The 16814-nt window shown below is 41.1% G+C and overlaps 1 protein-coding gene across 10 annotated transcripts in view; it reads right to left on the reverse strand.

Annotated features, from left to right (window-relative positions):
- DOCK3 (dedicator of cytokinesis 3) overlaps positions 1-16814 on the reverse strand; it is a 605476-nt gene that overhangs the window by 439952 nt on the left and 148710 nt on the right. For 9 of the 10 annotated variants that reach the window (XM_032805794.2, XM_032805793.2, XM_032805795.2 and 6 more), the window contains one exon: positions 12248-12344. In XM_032805794.2, coding sequence (XP_032661685.1) covers positions 12248-12344 — 97 coding nt within the window. Of the gene's footprint in view, positions 1-12247; positions 12345-16814 lie in introns of those variants that run through there. The other variant, XM_075073031.1, reaches the window with a different exon arrangement.

Raw genomic sequence — 16814 nt, forward strand, 5'->3', positions numbered from 1 at the left:
AGATAATACAGCTTTTACTGTAATTATAATTTAGAACATACAGTGTTTCTGTCAAAAATAAAAGGGTACTGGAACATCATGAAATGATGGGATTTAAGTTGTTTCACAGATAAAGCGTACTATAGGAAAAAAGACTTAACCTTTGTCTATTCGCTCTAGAATTGTATTTTAATGATGGCATTCTGTACTTTATTTAAAATAGTATTGTTACAATACTATCATTTCCAAGCTAGCATATTTTTTCAACGTAAATTAAATATGTCCCTGATACTTACAAGTTATTTCTAATTGTTTCAGTTCCCCCAAAGTAAGCTATCTGGGCAAAAACACATTTTCCCCAGTATAACAGTATTTTCACTAGGTCTTTTAAAAGGTCTTAAGAAGAAAAATCACATCCCGAACTAACATTATTATACTGGCAAAAGTTTCTAGTGTAGACCTGCCCTACAAAATTGACATCCTGATCCCGATTACTGACCTAGCCTCTGAAACTACTGTAGATGATAATGTTATGTAAGTTCTGCTTCAAGTTATGTTCACTAAACTGCAAGGAGTTACCTTGCAGATACCATATTAGGAAAAGGAACTTTGCTAAGGCAAATCTTCTACATTGCCATATTTCTATTAGAATGAGCCTTCAATATTTTCTGCACTAGAACATAAATCATCTTATTATAGCAAGCTTCAATTCACTGCCTGAATTGCCCAGATAGTTGTTGGATTTCCTCTTGGTTTTTATCCTGTAAGTGATATAGAAGAGATGACAACGTTTTTCATTCTCTCAATGTAAAGATGAAAAACTAATTTCATATGAAATTTCTGTTGAATTGTGCTAGAAGAATCACAGCCCAAGGGAAAAAAACTGGAAGGAAGAGCAATAAGGTGAATTAGATGGAACCACCTTAGAAAGAATTTTAGGGTTAAGAACTTCTTTGTCCTTATGGAAAGCAGGGAAAAGAGAATAAGCTATCAGGGATTTTAGGGGAGTACAAGTTACCTTCAAGGAAGAGGAGTAGAATGAACATTTCCTGAATAGTTCAGGAGGAGGATCAAAATTTAATGAGGTTCAGATTAATGCCCCAAGACTGATTAGAGAATTTCACCTGTGGATAAAGACAAAGGAACCTTTCATGAAGTGTTTCATCTGAGGGTGAGCAAATGGAATTTTCTCTTCCAGTGACTCTCAGAAGGCAAAACAGGCTCTAGAGAAATCTTAACAGATGTTACTCTACAGAAGAGAATGAGTGAGAAGTCCAAGAGGACTTCCAGAGTGATAATTTACAAGATTAAAGAATACTCTGTGCTTCCTCAGATGCAGAAGTGTCATTTGGTCACAGCATCCCAAGATCCACAAAGCTAAGTAAAAAGAATGAGGAGTACTTGTGGCACCTTAGAGACTAACCAATTCATTTGGGTATAAGCTTTCGTGGGCTAAAACCCACTTCATCAGATGCATGGAGTGGAAAATACAGTAAGCAGATAGACAGATAGATAGATATACACAGAGAACATGAAAAGATGTGGGTTGCCATACCAACTCTAACAAGACAAATCAATTAAGGTGGGCTATTATAAGCAGGAGAAAAAAACTTTTATAATGATATTTCCCAATGCCAATTTCCCCCCTACTGTTACTCACACCTTCTTGTCAACTGTTTGAAATGGGCCATCCAGATTATCACTACAAAAGTTTTTTTTTGTCCTGGTAATAGCCCACCTTAATTGACTTGTCTTGTTAACAGTTGATATGGCAACCCCCATCTTTTCATGTTCCCTGTATATCTATCTATCCATCTATATATATGTATCTTCTTACTGTATTTTCCACTCTATGCATCTGATGAAGTGGGTTTTAGCCCACAAAAGCTTATGCCCAAATAAACTAGTTAGTCTCTAAGGTGCCACAAGTAATCCTCATTCTTTTGTTGATACAGACTAACAAGGCTACCACTCTGAAAGCTAAGTAAAGAAAGGCTGAATCTAGATTGCAAGGCTGTTTGGCAAATAGGAAGAAAGAGGCTGTTCCAAGTGTGTGACATAGGCATTTCACTTAGGGCTTGATTCTGGCTTGCCTTTATGCAGGCACACAGTGGAAAAAGAGAGTATGGCAGTAAGGAGCCCCTACATAACTTGTATATATGGCTTGGGCAGGAACTGGAAAGAATGGCACTTACTACATGTGGTGAAACAGAAGGGGTTCTTATTACAAGTTTTGCAACTTAGCATAGCTTGGAAGCCTGGAAGACTGAAAATCTCACTTTTCAGGTTGTTGGGGTTTTTTTACCCCTTTTCACCACCATTTTTCTTAAAATAAAATTAAACAAAACACATCACACGTTAGTAAATAAAATGCAAAAACCCAGGTTAACACAATGTTAAAGATTGCACTGTTAAACCCTCAGTAAGTAGGAAATGTCAATGCTAAGGCTGAATGTGCAATCCTAACTTGATTCCTATGTGTGTATGCATTACGATACAGGGCCAAACTATACTTTCAGTTACATCCAGCTATTTCCAAAGACACTTCAATGACTTGTAACAATACTTTCACTGGGTTGCCTGAAGGAATAGAAATGAGAACCTTTGGATCTCAAAGCATTACCTCTGCTACTTCGAGTAATTAACCAAACCCAGTGGCCCGGACCAAATAACACTCACACCTTTATACGTGATTTAGCTCCAGTGGAGGGGGAGGAACCACACGACAAAGAGCCACCCTATGTTACCAAGTGTTATATGCTCCCTATAGCTGAGGAAACTCATTGCATGCTTATTTCAGATTTATTCTGATGTGACAGCAGAATTGGGCCAACTGCCAAAAGATTCATTACGGCATAAGGAAGACAGGCCACATGAAAGGTGCTAACTTGCCATTTTAAAAATAGTTGAATTTTCTTAGAACAATTCAGCAGTTTGCCCAGATCTAGCTTCAACCAACAGTATTCAGCATTATTTCTGAATACAATTCTAGAAGAATCAGAAGTAGGACTCCAACTGAAAATCATACATTTTGTGCCCAAGTATTTCAGGAGTCTCAAAACAATGGGTAATACTACAGATCAGACAGTGGTAAAATGATTCTGGTATGACATTTTTTTCCATGCAACATATTACAGATTAGGCATGTCACAGAGTAAATTATTTGATATGCAGTAACAAGTAACATATTTATGCATAATATATTAGAAAACATCCCAAAGAAATTCCTAATTTAACTCCTTCACCAGTTCATGGGCTGTTTATTGCCCAATTTATATCAACAAGGATTACAGACATATGCCCAAGACACAATATCTGGAGACGAGAATCCCAAATGGGGTTGCAGGGTTTCTACCAATCCCGTCATTTTGAACCACTGCTTCAATCCTGAACCCCTCTACTTTCTATAAAAAGTCTCTAACTTCTACTCAACTCAACACAAGGAGATGCTCTAAATACAACATTCTCAAACCTTAAGAACATTATTTATCTCTGCAGTTCTCCAAAACTCGGTTAGACAGTCCAGGGGGTCAAATCTCATAGTTAAAGAAAAACCTGAGCACTGTGAACTATCCCCTAATGGACATTTTAATTAGAGTCAAGTGTCAGAGGGGTAGCCGTGTTAGTCTGGATCTGTAAAAGCAGCAAAGAGTCCTGTGGCATTTTATAGACTAACAGACGTATTGGAGCATGAGCTTTCGTGGGTGAATACCCACTTGCATCTGACGAAGTGGGTATTCATCCACGAAAGCTCATGCTCCAGTACGTCTGTTAGTCTATAAGGTGCCACAGGACTCTTTACTGATTTTAATTAGAGGACATTTTTAGAAGGTTTCATACTGACCCTTCACTGTCATACCCTCCCACTTCATTGAAAGACATTAACAGGAATAACGTTTATAATGTTTTTTTTAGCAGCCCATTTTGATTTTTCACTTTCCTTAGAGACAGATGTTCTGCAGAGACTCCATTCATACTATGACAAAATTCAGAAACTGTCTCAAATTACTGATACTGAAACTGTCATGATGTACAACAAACGACACCTTTTTTAAACAGGAATTGTTTCTATCTACCACAATTCATTCTCATAAAGTGCTAAACTGCAGAAGAAACTTTGATGTTTATCTCCATCCCTTTTGGGCATGCAAACACGTTTATTTAAATCAGCAGGAGAAATGAGTCACTCTACTGCTAAATAATTCAAAGATTTGCAAATGCTGATTCTTTGAAAACCACGGGCAGCCTGTGTTTAAGCAGTCATTGTTGGAAGAGGCCTGCTGGAAGCAGGCAGGGGAAACTACCCTAAAAAGTTTGGTTTTTTTTTAAAAAGATGGAAGAAATTAAAAGTAATGGTAACCAAAGTTAACTAGAATAGAGGGGATAAAAGAAAAAGGAAGGAATATAAACTTTCTACGAAGCTGAAGGGGCGCTACTATCGCTCAAACTCAAACCAAGGGCAGTGGAGAAGGAACTGGGGGCCAATTGGCTGCACATGTTAGGTAGCTGCTGTATCGTGCTGCTCCGAGTGGCTATGTGTGTGCAGCCAACTGGGGCACTGCTACTACAAATCTCTGAATATAAGCACAGGGCAGCAAGACACCTAAAGTGGAGCACCAACAGGAACACTCCTCAAAGAAGGAGTGGATTTGAGATGTCTAGATCTCTCGGTGGCAGCCTGGATGACCAGAACGTTTGATGCAGAGTAGGTAAAGAGAAATTCTGCTCCCTTAGCTGAAACGAAACAGCATTTCTCTGCCCTCTTGGGAATAGGGGCACCCGAGGCTGGTGTATGACAGACTGTGCTAGGAGGTTCCAGAATAGCTTCATTAACCGGAAGTTTATTTGACTGGATCTAGTGTTTCTAGGATATGTTTGTGCTGAGGGTCCTGGACCTCCTCTATGGAGATCTGGAGTCCCTTTGCAACCTTTCACAATAAATCCAGAAACTGTTTATGGTCATCTGGAGAGGACTGAGATGCCACGGTGACTGCTTCTTTGGGAAATGAAGACAATCTTTTCTGTACTGAAAGACCAGTTCATATTCTTCCTCTTCTGTAGGGTCAGGAGGAGGCTCTGACAGTTCCTTCAGAAGGGAATGGTAGAGTGATTCTCTAGGAAAATGCATGGATTCTATACATCTTGCATACAGAACCCTGTTTCCCATTATGGCCTGTATGATGGTTAAGGAGGGAATCCCCTAAGTGATAAATGTTGAGATGGAGGTTGGTATCAGGAGGCTCTGGATCTCCTATCTGGACTAACGTGTCTCAGAGGAGAAGAAAATTGCTCTTTTGGTGGCCCTAATTCTCCCAAGGAAGAGAAAAAAGGATCCAGATCCAATGGTGATACCAACAGTTATAACAGAGGAAAGGCACAGCTGGCAGATAGAAGAGCAGATAGGCATCTGTCAAAGGTAGCAGTCACAATCTTCCTAGTGAGAGAAGGACCCGATGAAGGTGGAAACTGAGGCTTCGGTGTAGCATAAATCTCTGATATCCCTGGAGTATGAGGGGTCCAATCCACTCATGTTAGATGGGTTGGAGAAGGGAGGTTTCATGAGGCTGGAGTGTTAAGATATGACAATTCCATCAGTGGTAGAAGCTCTGATCATGCCAGAACTGATGGAACCTGGCTTTTTGACTTGGACTGTATCAGTGGAGTGGACGTGGCTGGTATGGGGATCCGCTACTGGTGAGCCCTGGTCTTATGAACTTTAAAGTTATGACCCTGGGACTTAGTACGTCCATATCAGACATCTTCAAAGCAGAATTAGGGAGAGACCTGCTTTTATGCTTGGAAAGACAGAGTACGCTTGCTCAATGAGGGGGGAGGGATCCATAGGTATGGATTCCGCTGAAACAGAGTTGGACCTTGTGGCAGGAGGCATGCTCTGTAACAGTTCAGGCCAACATACTGGGCGGGGAGAGGAGGGGAAGAGGTGTTCTTTGCCTGGGTCTGACTGAGGCTTCATGGCCTTCTCCATGAGGTGTTTTCTAAGCCAGGGTTCCCTCATCTCATAGATCTGGCTAAGAGGAAAGGTGGCAGATATTTCACATAGCCACGATCTGTGCCTTCCTGAAACAGTATAAAACAATGCTGGTGATCATCACTGACCAAGAAGGAACGGAGGCAGGACACACATTTCTGAAGCCCGGAGTTCTAAGCACAGTAAGAGGGGAGGTGGGAAGTCCCCAAGGCAGGGAATCTAACTAACTAGAAAAATCTCTGCTAAAGGTCTATAAAAACTATTACAAATGTACTCATTATAAAGAACTACATACAAGACACTGAGGCAATCTTTGAAATATTTACAGATAGGAGAAATTGAAGGAAAGCCCTGGGCACTGGATACATGGACAGCCAGGCCATGCGCAGTAAGAAGGAACTGGAGAGGGGGTTGGTCCACTCTGCACTTCATGTCTTTGGTTGGAAACACGAGGAAAGCAAGGGCTCATGCACGGACCAGACACGGTTTGCAAAAAATTCTCTGACTTCAAGTGCATGGAGCACAGTCACATAGGGACCAGCACTCAAAGATGAAAATATGGTTTCATTTAATACAAGGAAAATCTATTTAACAGATTAGGACCTTTAGCAGTTCATCTTTCTAATGCAAATTTATTCATTTCACTTGTCTTAGATTTAATTCCTTTCAATATTAATTGAAAATCTATTTAAAAAAAAAATCCAAAATAAAAAACAAACTACATGCAGGGGAAATGTTACTAACCCATTTACTCTTTTAAATAAACTATTTGAAAATTTTTACTCGGCTGCCAAGACTTCATTGCAGGATTGTTTCGTTATAACAGGGTGCAGTGGAGTGGATTGGCTGCCCACAGACCCAGAGGGGGTGGAACCCCTCATTGAATCCTGGTGGGCAGAGCTAGGCCACGTTCAACCCTCCTGCCAGAAGTCAGTGAGCGGGACTGGAAGTACAAATGGCACGCTGGAGAACTCAGTTGGGAGGCAGCCACTGGAAGAGCCAGACGCCTCCTGTGAGCTCCTGAGCTGGGAGGCCGCTGCAGACCACAAGGGAGCCAAGGACTGGCCAGGATCACCAGAGCCATTTACAGACCTGAGTATGGAGGAGCTGCAAGCACGGACAGAGGCCTTCTTCCCCAACAACCAAGATGACCCTCTACAGAGCCAGGTACACCCTGAGGGGGAGTTGGGAAGTGGCCCCGTTGATCCAGTGGCAGACCGCTCTATCAAAGTTAGGGACATGGGACAGGACGCAGTGGAGTGGGGGAACTTTTGACCCTGTCCCCCACCACCCCAATCCATGGGCGGCAGTCACCCCCTCTCTCAGGCAAGAAGCCTGCGATTGTCAGCCCTCTGCCAGAGCTAGGAGGCCCGATTGTTTGCTACTCAGCCGGCGTGCTGGCCTGAGCCCTCAGACTCTCTAGTGGTCTGCCCTGATCAAGGGCATGCACTAACTGACTGTTTGATGCCCAGCATGAGTACAGGCCTGAGCCTGAGACTCTTTGTTGCCCTACCCTAGCCAGGGCTGGGGCTCCAAAACTGAGTTTGTTGTTTGGCTCTGATCACAGGCCCGAGCTCACACTCCCTGTCACCCCACTGATTCCCCAGTGACCTCTGGATTGGCCGCCCACAGACTCAGAGGGAAAGGAGACCCCCTTGGAACTGTCACCTGATGTGCTGAAACTACCTCTGAGCCCATTTTCCCTGTCAGCTTGGGACTCCAGAACCCGATCTTGTTGAGCCAGACACGCAAGCCTGCTGCAACACAGACCCAGAGTCTGAACCACATCACCAAAGCTGCAGACTTTAACTGAAAACCACTCAGCAGGTACTCCTGTCTCCAGCACCCAGATACCCAACTCCCAATGAGATCCAAATCCCAAATAAATCCATTTTACTCTGTATAAAGCTTACACAGGGTAAACTCAAATTGTCTGCCCTCTATAACACTGATAGAGAGAGATGCACAGCTGTTTGCTCATCCAGGTATTAACCACTTACTCTGGGTTCAATAATAAACAAGAGATTTCATCAAGTATAAAAAGTAGGATTTAAGTCGTTCCAAGTAACAACAGACAGAAACAAAGGAAGTTACCAAGTAAAATAAAGCAAAAACACGCAAGTCTAAGCCTAATACATTAAGAAACTGAATACAGGTAAATCTCACCCTCAGAGATGTTCTAATAAGCTTCTTTCACAGACTAGACTCCTTCTTACTCTGGGCTCAATCCTTTCCCCTGGTACAGACTTGTTAGTTCCAGGAGACATCTTACATGAAAAGCAGGGGATTCAACATGACTCTGTCCCCCTTTGCTCTGTTCCACCCCCTTTAATAGCTTTGGCACAAGGCTGGAATCCTTTCTGTCTCTCTGGGTTCCCACCCCTCCATCTAAATAGAAAAGCACCAGGTTAAAGATAGATTCCAGTTCAGGTGACATGATTACATGTCCTGTGAGACTTCATTACCCACTTGCTGGCACACACATACACAGGAAGTCCTACAAGTAAACAGAGCCATTTATAACCAATTGTTCTGGTTAAGGGGAGCCATCAAGATTCCAAACCACCATTAATGGCCCACACTTTGCAAAATTACAATAGGACCTCAGAGTTATATTTCATATTCCTAGTTTCGGATACAAGAATGATACATTCAAACAAATAGGGTGACCACACTCAGTAGATTATAAGCTTTGTAATGATACCTTACAACAGACCTTTTGCATAAAGCATATTCCAGTTACATCATATCCACACTTATAAACATATTTTTATAAAAAATATGGAGTGCAACATCACAGAGCCACTCTCCCCAACGGACTACATAGGGGTAACATTGTGTGTGGGGAAGAGGCACAGGGAAAGAAGACAACAGTTAAGATTTTATGAAAACAAGTAGAAAATTTCCCTGACTCCATATATTTTGATGGAGAGAGTTTAATAACTGCTTCCATAGATGTTAATAAGTGTCCCTCTAGGTGTTAAAATTCTTCTGTTGTCAGCAAGGTGGCTAGACATATGGGCTCCCTAGTAAGTTAACAGGGCTGCAGTTAGAAGATATGAGTTCAAACAGACACAGGTAGGGGCTGCTTTAAGAAGAGAAGCATGTTACTGCACTAAGTACTCTTCAGGATTCACAGCCAAGGTTTATAGAATTCTATGAAGAATATATCAGGGAAATGTTTTGTGAAGGGAGATCATATTTCTATGAGAAGCCATGGTACATTAAATTATGTTCTTCAAACGCTATTGTTAGAATGAAATTTTTTTTAAAGAAGCAAGAGTGACTTCTCTTAAATCCCAGTATCCATTGCTGCTTCTCACAATAGCAAAAATACTATATCTAGAAAGAAAATTTACCTTACAGTATTTCAAACTTTTCAGCATGGTGTTGATTCAAGAAAACAGTCTTTTTCCCAACGAAAATGAAAAGGTACAGATATAATATACATTATGGGTTATTTAAACAGAGCAGCCACTTAGCTTTTTTATGAATTTTTTTTTCACCGACCACATAATTAACTCAAAATATAAGAGTATTTAAATATTTCTGCATTTCACCAAAATAATATTTTTTCCAGAATATATATATATATAAAAAAATGAATCAACACATTTGAAGGCAAGCAACTTTGACTGAAATAATTTTACATGGATGGAAGGTCACATCTTTATTCCTATTGTCTAACTCACAAATCAGAAGACAGATACAAATCTTACAAAAAGAACAGGAGTACTTGTGGCACCTTAGAGACTAACGCATTTATTTGAGCATAAGCTTTCGTGGGCTACAAATAAGCTTATGCTTAGATAAATTAGTTAGTCTCTAAGGTGCCACAAGTACTCCTGTTCTTTTTGCAGATACAGACTAACACGCCTGCTACTCTGAAACCAAATCTTACAATGCATGCTAATTATTTGAGGACTTCTTAAATTAATATGCACTTGGCCTTTCAAATAAAAATCTGCGTAAAGAACACTAATAAAAATGGTGATCCTATTCAGACAGTCTGAGAGATATTAGAGACATGCAAAGCAAAATATGTAAGTAGCATGATCACTATTATCAAGCAATAATTTGCTAATAGTTATCACACTTGATACACAATAGTTTTTTCCTCATGCTTGGGGTATGTCTGCGCGTTAGCCTGTCTGATGTAGACTGAATCTAGCTAGCACAAGTAAAAACATCAGTGAAGACACCACAGCACATGCTTCAACAAAGGTATTAAAAATGCAGCACAGACCCTGACTCATAAGTAGAGCCCCACCAAAATGTGTCACGGATCATGAAATTTGGTCTTCTCCCATGAAATCTGATCTTTTGTATGCGTTTACCCTATATTATACAGATTTCACCAGGGAAACTAGCATTTTTCAAATCGGGTGTCTGACCCAAAAGGTAGTTGCAGGAGGGTCACGGTATAGCCATGTTGACTTTTGCCCAATAATTTATGTTCTTCTATGTGCCTGACAATTTTATTCTTTACTATTGTTTCAACTAATTTGCCTGATACTGACATTAGACTTACCGATCTGTAATTGCCAGGATCACCTCTAGAGACCTTTTTAAATATTGGCGTTACATTAGCTATCTTCCAGTCACTGGGTACAGAAGCTGATTTAAAGGACAGGTTACAAACCATAGTGAATAGTTCCAGAATTTCACATTTGAGTTCTTTCAGAACTCTTGGGTGAATGTCACTGGGACCAGATGGCTTGTTACTGTTGTTTATCAATTAATTCCAAAACCTCCTCTAATGACACTTCAATCTGTGACAATTCCTCAGATTTGTCACCTGCAAAGGATGGTTCAGGTTTGGGAATCACCCTAACATCCTCAGCTGTGAAGACTGAAGCAAAGAATTAATTTAGTTTCTCCACAATAACTTTATCGTCTTTAAGTAATGTCAAACAACAGTGAAGGCTCCAGCATGGCATTGAGGAGCACAGGCCACTGGCGAGGAAAGGGGAAGTTTGCAGAGCTTCCTGCAGTTGGAGGAAAAATCTGGGGATGGGTCTGACCTGGCCCCGGATGCCATGCAGGGTAAGAGGAAGTTGTATCCTCCCCAGCCCAGTTGGGACTAGCAGCTGAGCCTGACGAAGGGTACGAGCCATCAGTCAGGTCTTCCCCACTCGCGTCCCTTGCCCCAGAGAGATTTGCCTCTCTGTTGGCTGCCCTGGGCACCTGTAACATACTGCTGGAGAGGGTCGCATGACCGCTCCTGTGGCTTCCCTTTGCTTCCCTGTCAGAAAGTCATTTTTCTGTGGGGAATCAAAGAAATCTGACGGGAACATAAATTCTGTGCATGCACAGTGATGCAGAATTCCTCCAGGAGTAACACTATGTACTGTAGATGGCAAATAGACTACTAGTATTCAGGCTTAACAGAGAAGCAAAGCCACACCAGCAACACATGGAGAAATTCCTTTTAAGTCAAGGGAAGCTTCAAGCATGGCTCACCTGGAGCTTCTGGCCCTAACACAGCAGATACAGTAATCATAGATAAACAGATCATAAAAGAAAATTAAAAGAAATTTTCTAATATACAAGCTGCCTTTCTTGCTTTCTGTTCCCTTTGACCATGGGATCAGGCCAGCCATTTCTCAAAATGCTGTGTGGCCAGAAAACTGGAATGAAATGTAGCATCAATGAAAACAAGAATGGTACCATGAAAGTTAATTTTAAAAGAAAATCAGCTCAACAAGCCTCTTCTTAATTTATTTAACACATTTTTATTTCTGACGAGAGACAATGATTTAACTCAGAATTTATTTTGCTAGGGCTCTCTCTATTTTCGAGCACCAATTAGGTAAGTTTTGAAAAAGCTGATGCTATGCTATAGGAAATATTCACATTTGCAAACTGTGTTGAATAATCCTTCAGAGTCATTTATGGCAAAGTTCTTAAAGGTAGCCCTTGGTAGTTCAAGGCAGTTCACGCGTTTGTTATTAAACAGAGATACTTACACACAGATACCATAAGAATCCTTAAAATGTTGAATGATCAATCAATAAAAATCACCATCAGTTTTTGGCAATGGAAATTTTAGACATCAGAAGAGTTGAGACCATCCACAATTTCAGATGTAGTCAACAGCAGCCGCAGATGCTCACTACCTCTAAAAGTCACTCCCAGAATAATTTGCTAATATTATTCCACAGGTTCCCAAGATGCCACACGTACAGCAATCATTTCTTAGATGGAGTTAATGGTGTGCAACACAACACTTGTTTCTACATATGGTGGAATAAAGAACAGTGTTCTCACTGTACCTACCACATACAACTGTTTCCAGAGGATAGCCCATTCCTGGAGCGTTGCTGTGACTTCAGTCACTACAGAATCTTCAAGTGGAACTACTGTTTCATACTGCCTGTAAAAGAGAGAAAAATATTGTTTACAAAAGCTCTCATGAAAAGGTAGAAACAACAAAAATGACCTGAAATCCATGTGAGCAATATATAGCGAAAAGGACAACTATTACAACTTGCTCTCCAAAAACTGACCAATTAGACTGCCTTTCCAGGGGCTCTAAATTGAGCTCTGAAGCCATAGGAATATTTACACTGTTTTCTTTTTATATCAAATTTTACTTTGTGACACAAAGACATTATTATTTATATTACAAACAATTAAAGAAAAATAGGTACTTCGCATTTCTAATTTCTATAGATTTAGTGTATTAAATGTTAAATATTTCTAAGAATTTTTAAACACAGTATTTTAGCACTAGCCCTCTGCTATGCTGACCACTGTTACATATCATCTTCAGGAAGCAGCTCAACTGTCACTCCATTATCTCCCACAGGAACCTGCAAGGAGAGGGAGTATTTTCTAATTATATGAGGGCACTATTTAATTATAATTGTAGTAAAGTTCAGTATTAGAGTCTTCTTGATTATGATGCACTAATATCCCTTATGCCCCATCCAATGTCCATCCCACAGACAAAGTAACCAAGTTGTGCCTAGGGAGTTCCACATGATTGAGTTTTCTCCTCAAGACTATGCTGATCCTCTCCCCTATGTTCAGCACTCTAGCCAACAAATCCATTACTCTATGGATCTACTAGCTCTGTACCTTCCTCAGCCCGGAGAGCATTTAACGCAGTGGGTTACATTGTCTCTGTGTGGGTTTCCTGTCCACCAACTAAGCAGAAGTATCACACTAGTTCCACTGTGTTCAGGGTCTTCCACACCCATAGAGCAAGCAGCAAGATTCCTTCACACCCTCTGAACACACGGTATGGTAATAATATAATGTGATGTAATGTAATAATCTGTTTTTTATATTATCGGAGCCAGGGGCGGCTCTAGGTATTTTGCCGCCCCAAGCACAGCAGGCAGGCTGCCTTCAGTGGCTTGCCTGCAGGATGTCCCTGGTCCTGCAGATTCAGTGGCATGCCTGCAGGAGGTCCGCCGAAGCCGCGGGACCAGCAGACTCTTCACAGGCAGGCCGCTGAAGGCAATCTGCCTGACACCTTCGCGGCAACCGGCAGAGCACCCCCGTGGCTTGCCACCCCAGGCATGCGCTTGGTGTGCTGGAGCCTGGAGCCACCAGTTCCTTTACTTAGCCTTTTAAGTGGAACAAATACAAATGCGAGGTATTGTACAACAACTGGCAAAAACTATAAAAGTAAAGTGTATCTCAAGCTTCTACTATTCCAGAAATTAAAAAACAAAAACAAAAATCTGTGACAGGCATCAGTGTTTCTGAAATATAAATGCTAGATTGTGGAATTTATTCACAGATCTGAGTAGAGGAGTGATGTAGGAGCTACGCTGACTCTAAAGAATCTCCAGAAGAAACCTGCTTCAGGAGGCACAATCCCAGAACTTCAAAGAACACTAGAGGCATGGAACCACTGCCCTTCCTCTTGGATGGCACAATTTTCTTTGCTCTCTGCACCTCTGTGAACTTTTGCAGCAGGTAGGACTATGGTTTCTACTACTCCCCACCACACTTCAGCTACTTGTCTGCCCCACACCCATGCAGGATGTGAAAGACAGAGAAAGAAAGCAAAGTCATTTTTCCCCTTACCTTCCCCTTGTGTACTCATGCTAGCTCCAAATAAATAATAGAAATTGAAGATTTATCTAAATAAAAAGACTGAATCTTTTTACATGTAAAACCAAATTCTCAAAACAAACTTTCATTTGGTTTTCCCATCATCTTTGCAACATTTAATTTTAATCCATTTATCCAAGAGTTTTATAATTGTGCCCCACTATAAACTAAAGCTAATGTTAGAAAATGGTTACAAAATTGAGTGAATATGTGTTTCTCTAAATACCCAGGGACTAGAAAACTAGCACACACAATGACCCTTACAGCATTCCTAGCTTTCCCCAAACTCCCATTTAAATCAATGATTTAAATCAATTCATATTTGCTTACTGATTTGGGATATTAAACAGGGTATTTTCCCTTGTTCTATCATCTCTTTTACCCCATCCTATCCAGGAACAGAAATTATAAACTGCAGATTCAGCCACCAATGGGCTAAAGGAGGCCGATGTACCTTACAGTGGTGGTTGGTGCACACAGCGATCAATAAATGTCAGCAAAGACTGATACAATTGTTAATGCCAGATGAAGGTGTGAGATGACCAACTAGTCTCCTCACAAATTTCTGAGGCAGATGCTTATGCCCTACGAGCCAAGAAGTTGTCACACCTCTTGTTACCTGGGGTTCTTTCAACCCAAAGCTCTTGGTAACTTTACTCTGTGCGAGGAGGTGTCAGGAAATAAATCATGAGAGACACGGCCATCAGACCGATAGATGGCTGGCACAAACAGGACAACACAAGAGTGCTTTCATTTAAAGATAAACTTTACTTAGTCTCAAGCACTTACACATGTCCGCAACAAGTCAGTAAAACACCCCCAACCCTTGATAATTACCAAAGCTGAGTGTGGCTTTCAAGTGATACAGCGGCAGCCCGTCTGCTGCTGGGGAACACAAGATGCATCCAGAGGGAGAGGCCAGTCCTGAAATGAGTCCCACCTGTCTCAAGCTTTTTCCCCTTATTTATACATTAGTAATTAAAGAAACCTTGTTAAGTAAGCAGTTTCAAACAAGAGGTTCCTTCTGATTATTGATTAACCAGGTGTGGGTTTTTCCAGAACTTGCAGCCCTGAGACCTCAATAGACATTCCTGGGGCATATCCTACTCTTTGAAAACGCATGTATCAGCAAATTTAACCCAATTCTTATCAAGAAGGAAGCGGGGTCAAGCCGCCCTTTCAGTGGCACCCTAAACTCCCTCCCCTCCTGCCTTGGTCAAGCTGAGACTTGCTTTTAACAGCTTGCTGACTAGGCTGTCTTTAACAATAAGCCATAGTGGTTTCAGGCACTTTACTTGTTTGCCAAAGTCTCCCTGTACACTCTTATTTGATGGCATTTAAAATTTTGGATCTGGCCATTTGGCCTAGTTATTATAGTGGAGTGGTAGCTTTACTACAGTTGAAGTGGAGAGTGGCTTACTGTTTAAAAGATGACTATATTAAGTACTCTAAAATCCACATGCTGGTTCGGTTTGTCTTGCAGTTTGCCGTAAATCATAGGGGGTGCAAGGAGCACAGGGTTTGTGGTACAATTATGAGGTCACTTGAGAGAAGGATTTTCGAGATACAGCTCCACCTACAAAAAATGTGTTTATAAAACATGGTTCCTATAACATTTTTTATACACACCTGGAGCTAAAATGATGGCTCTGTTCCCCCAAAATTGGTATCATCCCTTCGAATTTATTTTAGCGAATGATCAGCAACCATTGCCCCTTTGAGGAAGTAATAGTGAAAAGATACCGAGGACAGAATTTGTTACTCCAACATGGAGTAAACAGACTAACCAAGAGAATGAAATGTACACGATGACATACTGTGGCCACTGAAACTGCGCTGCAATGAAGTACTATAAGTTTGAGCTCTACCTTTGGCAGCATGTGTGGAATGTGTGTTTTACTTGTTCATTGCTCTCTCTCTGCATTCTGCAGGGGCTGCTTTTGGATACATTGATCTGAGATCGAAAGTTTTGGTTTAAGAGCAATATTTTAAAATGCTCAAAAATCAACATGCACACTTAATTTTTAAATTATTTATTTTATTTATTTATTTTTACTTCAGAAATATTCTCAAGGAAAATAGCTGTGACTAAACACAGGGGAGATGAAAGACTAGTAAACAAGGTAATACAGTCATGACATGTTTATAACTAAAATTTTGTCACAGATATTTTTAGTAAAAAAGTCATGGACGGGTCATGGGCAATAACGAAAAATTCACGGAAGCCTGTGACCTGTCTCTGACTTTTACTAAAAATATCCATGACAAAATGAGGCACCTTGGCAGCTGTGAGCAGGCTGGGAGCTCCAGGGTCCCCCTCCACTGGCCGCTCCAAGCATCAGAGGCCCCACCTGCCTCCGGGGGTACCCTCTGCCACCTGTGGCAGCTGGGGTATCCCACAGCTCCCTGCCTTCGCAGGTGGCAGAGAACCCTGCAGATCCCAGCCAGTGCTGGCTGAAGTCATGGCGGTCTTTGGAAGTCACAAAATCCATGACTTCCATGACCTCCATGACTAAATTGCAGCCTTATTCCTGTTCAACAATTTCCTATGTGACTGAGTGAGATCAAAGCAAAGCAAGTCACTCGGTCAACTGGTCAAGGGGTTAAATCAGGGGTCTTTCAGAAGCGGTGTGCCGAGTCTTCATTTATTCACTCTAATTTAAGGTTTCGCATGCCGGTAATACATTTTAACATTTTTTAGAAGGTCTCTCTCTATAAGTCTATATATTATATAACTAAACTAGTGTTGTATTGTAAAATAAACAGGATTTTCAAA

The sequence above is a fragment of the Chelonoidis abingdonii genome, chromosome 16 (genome assembly GCF_003597395.2).
Source record: "Chelonoidis abingdonii isolate Lonesome George chromosome 16, CheloAbing_2.0, whole genome shotgun sequence".
In the NCBI taxonomy this organism is placed as follows: Eukaryota; Metazoa; Chordata; order Testudines; family Testudinidae; genus Chelonoidis; species Chelonoidis abingdonii.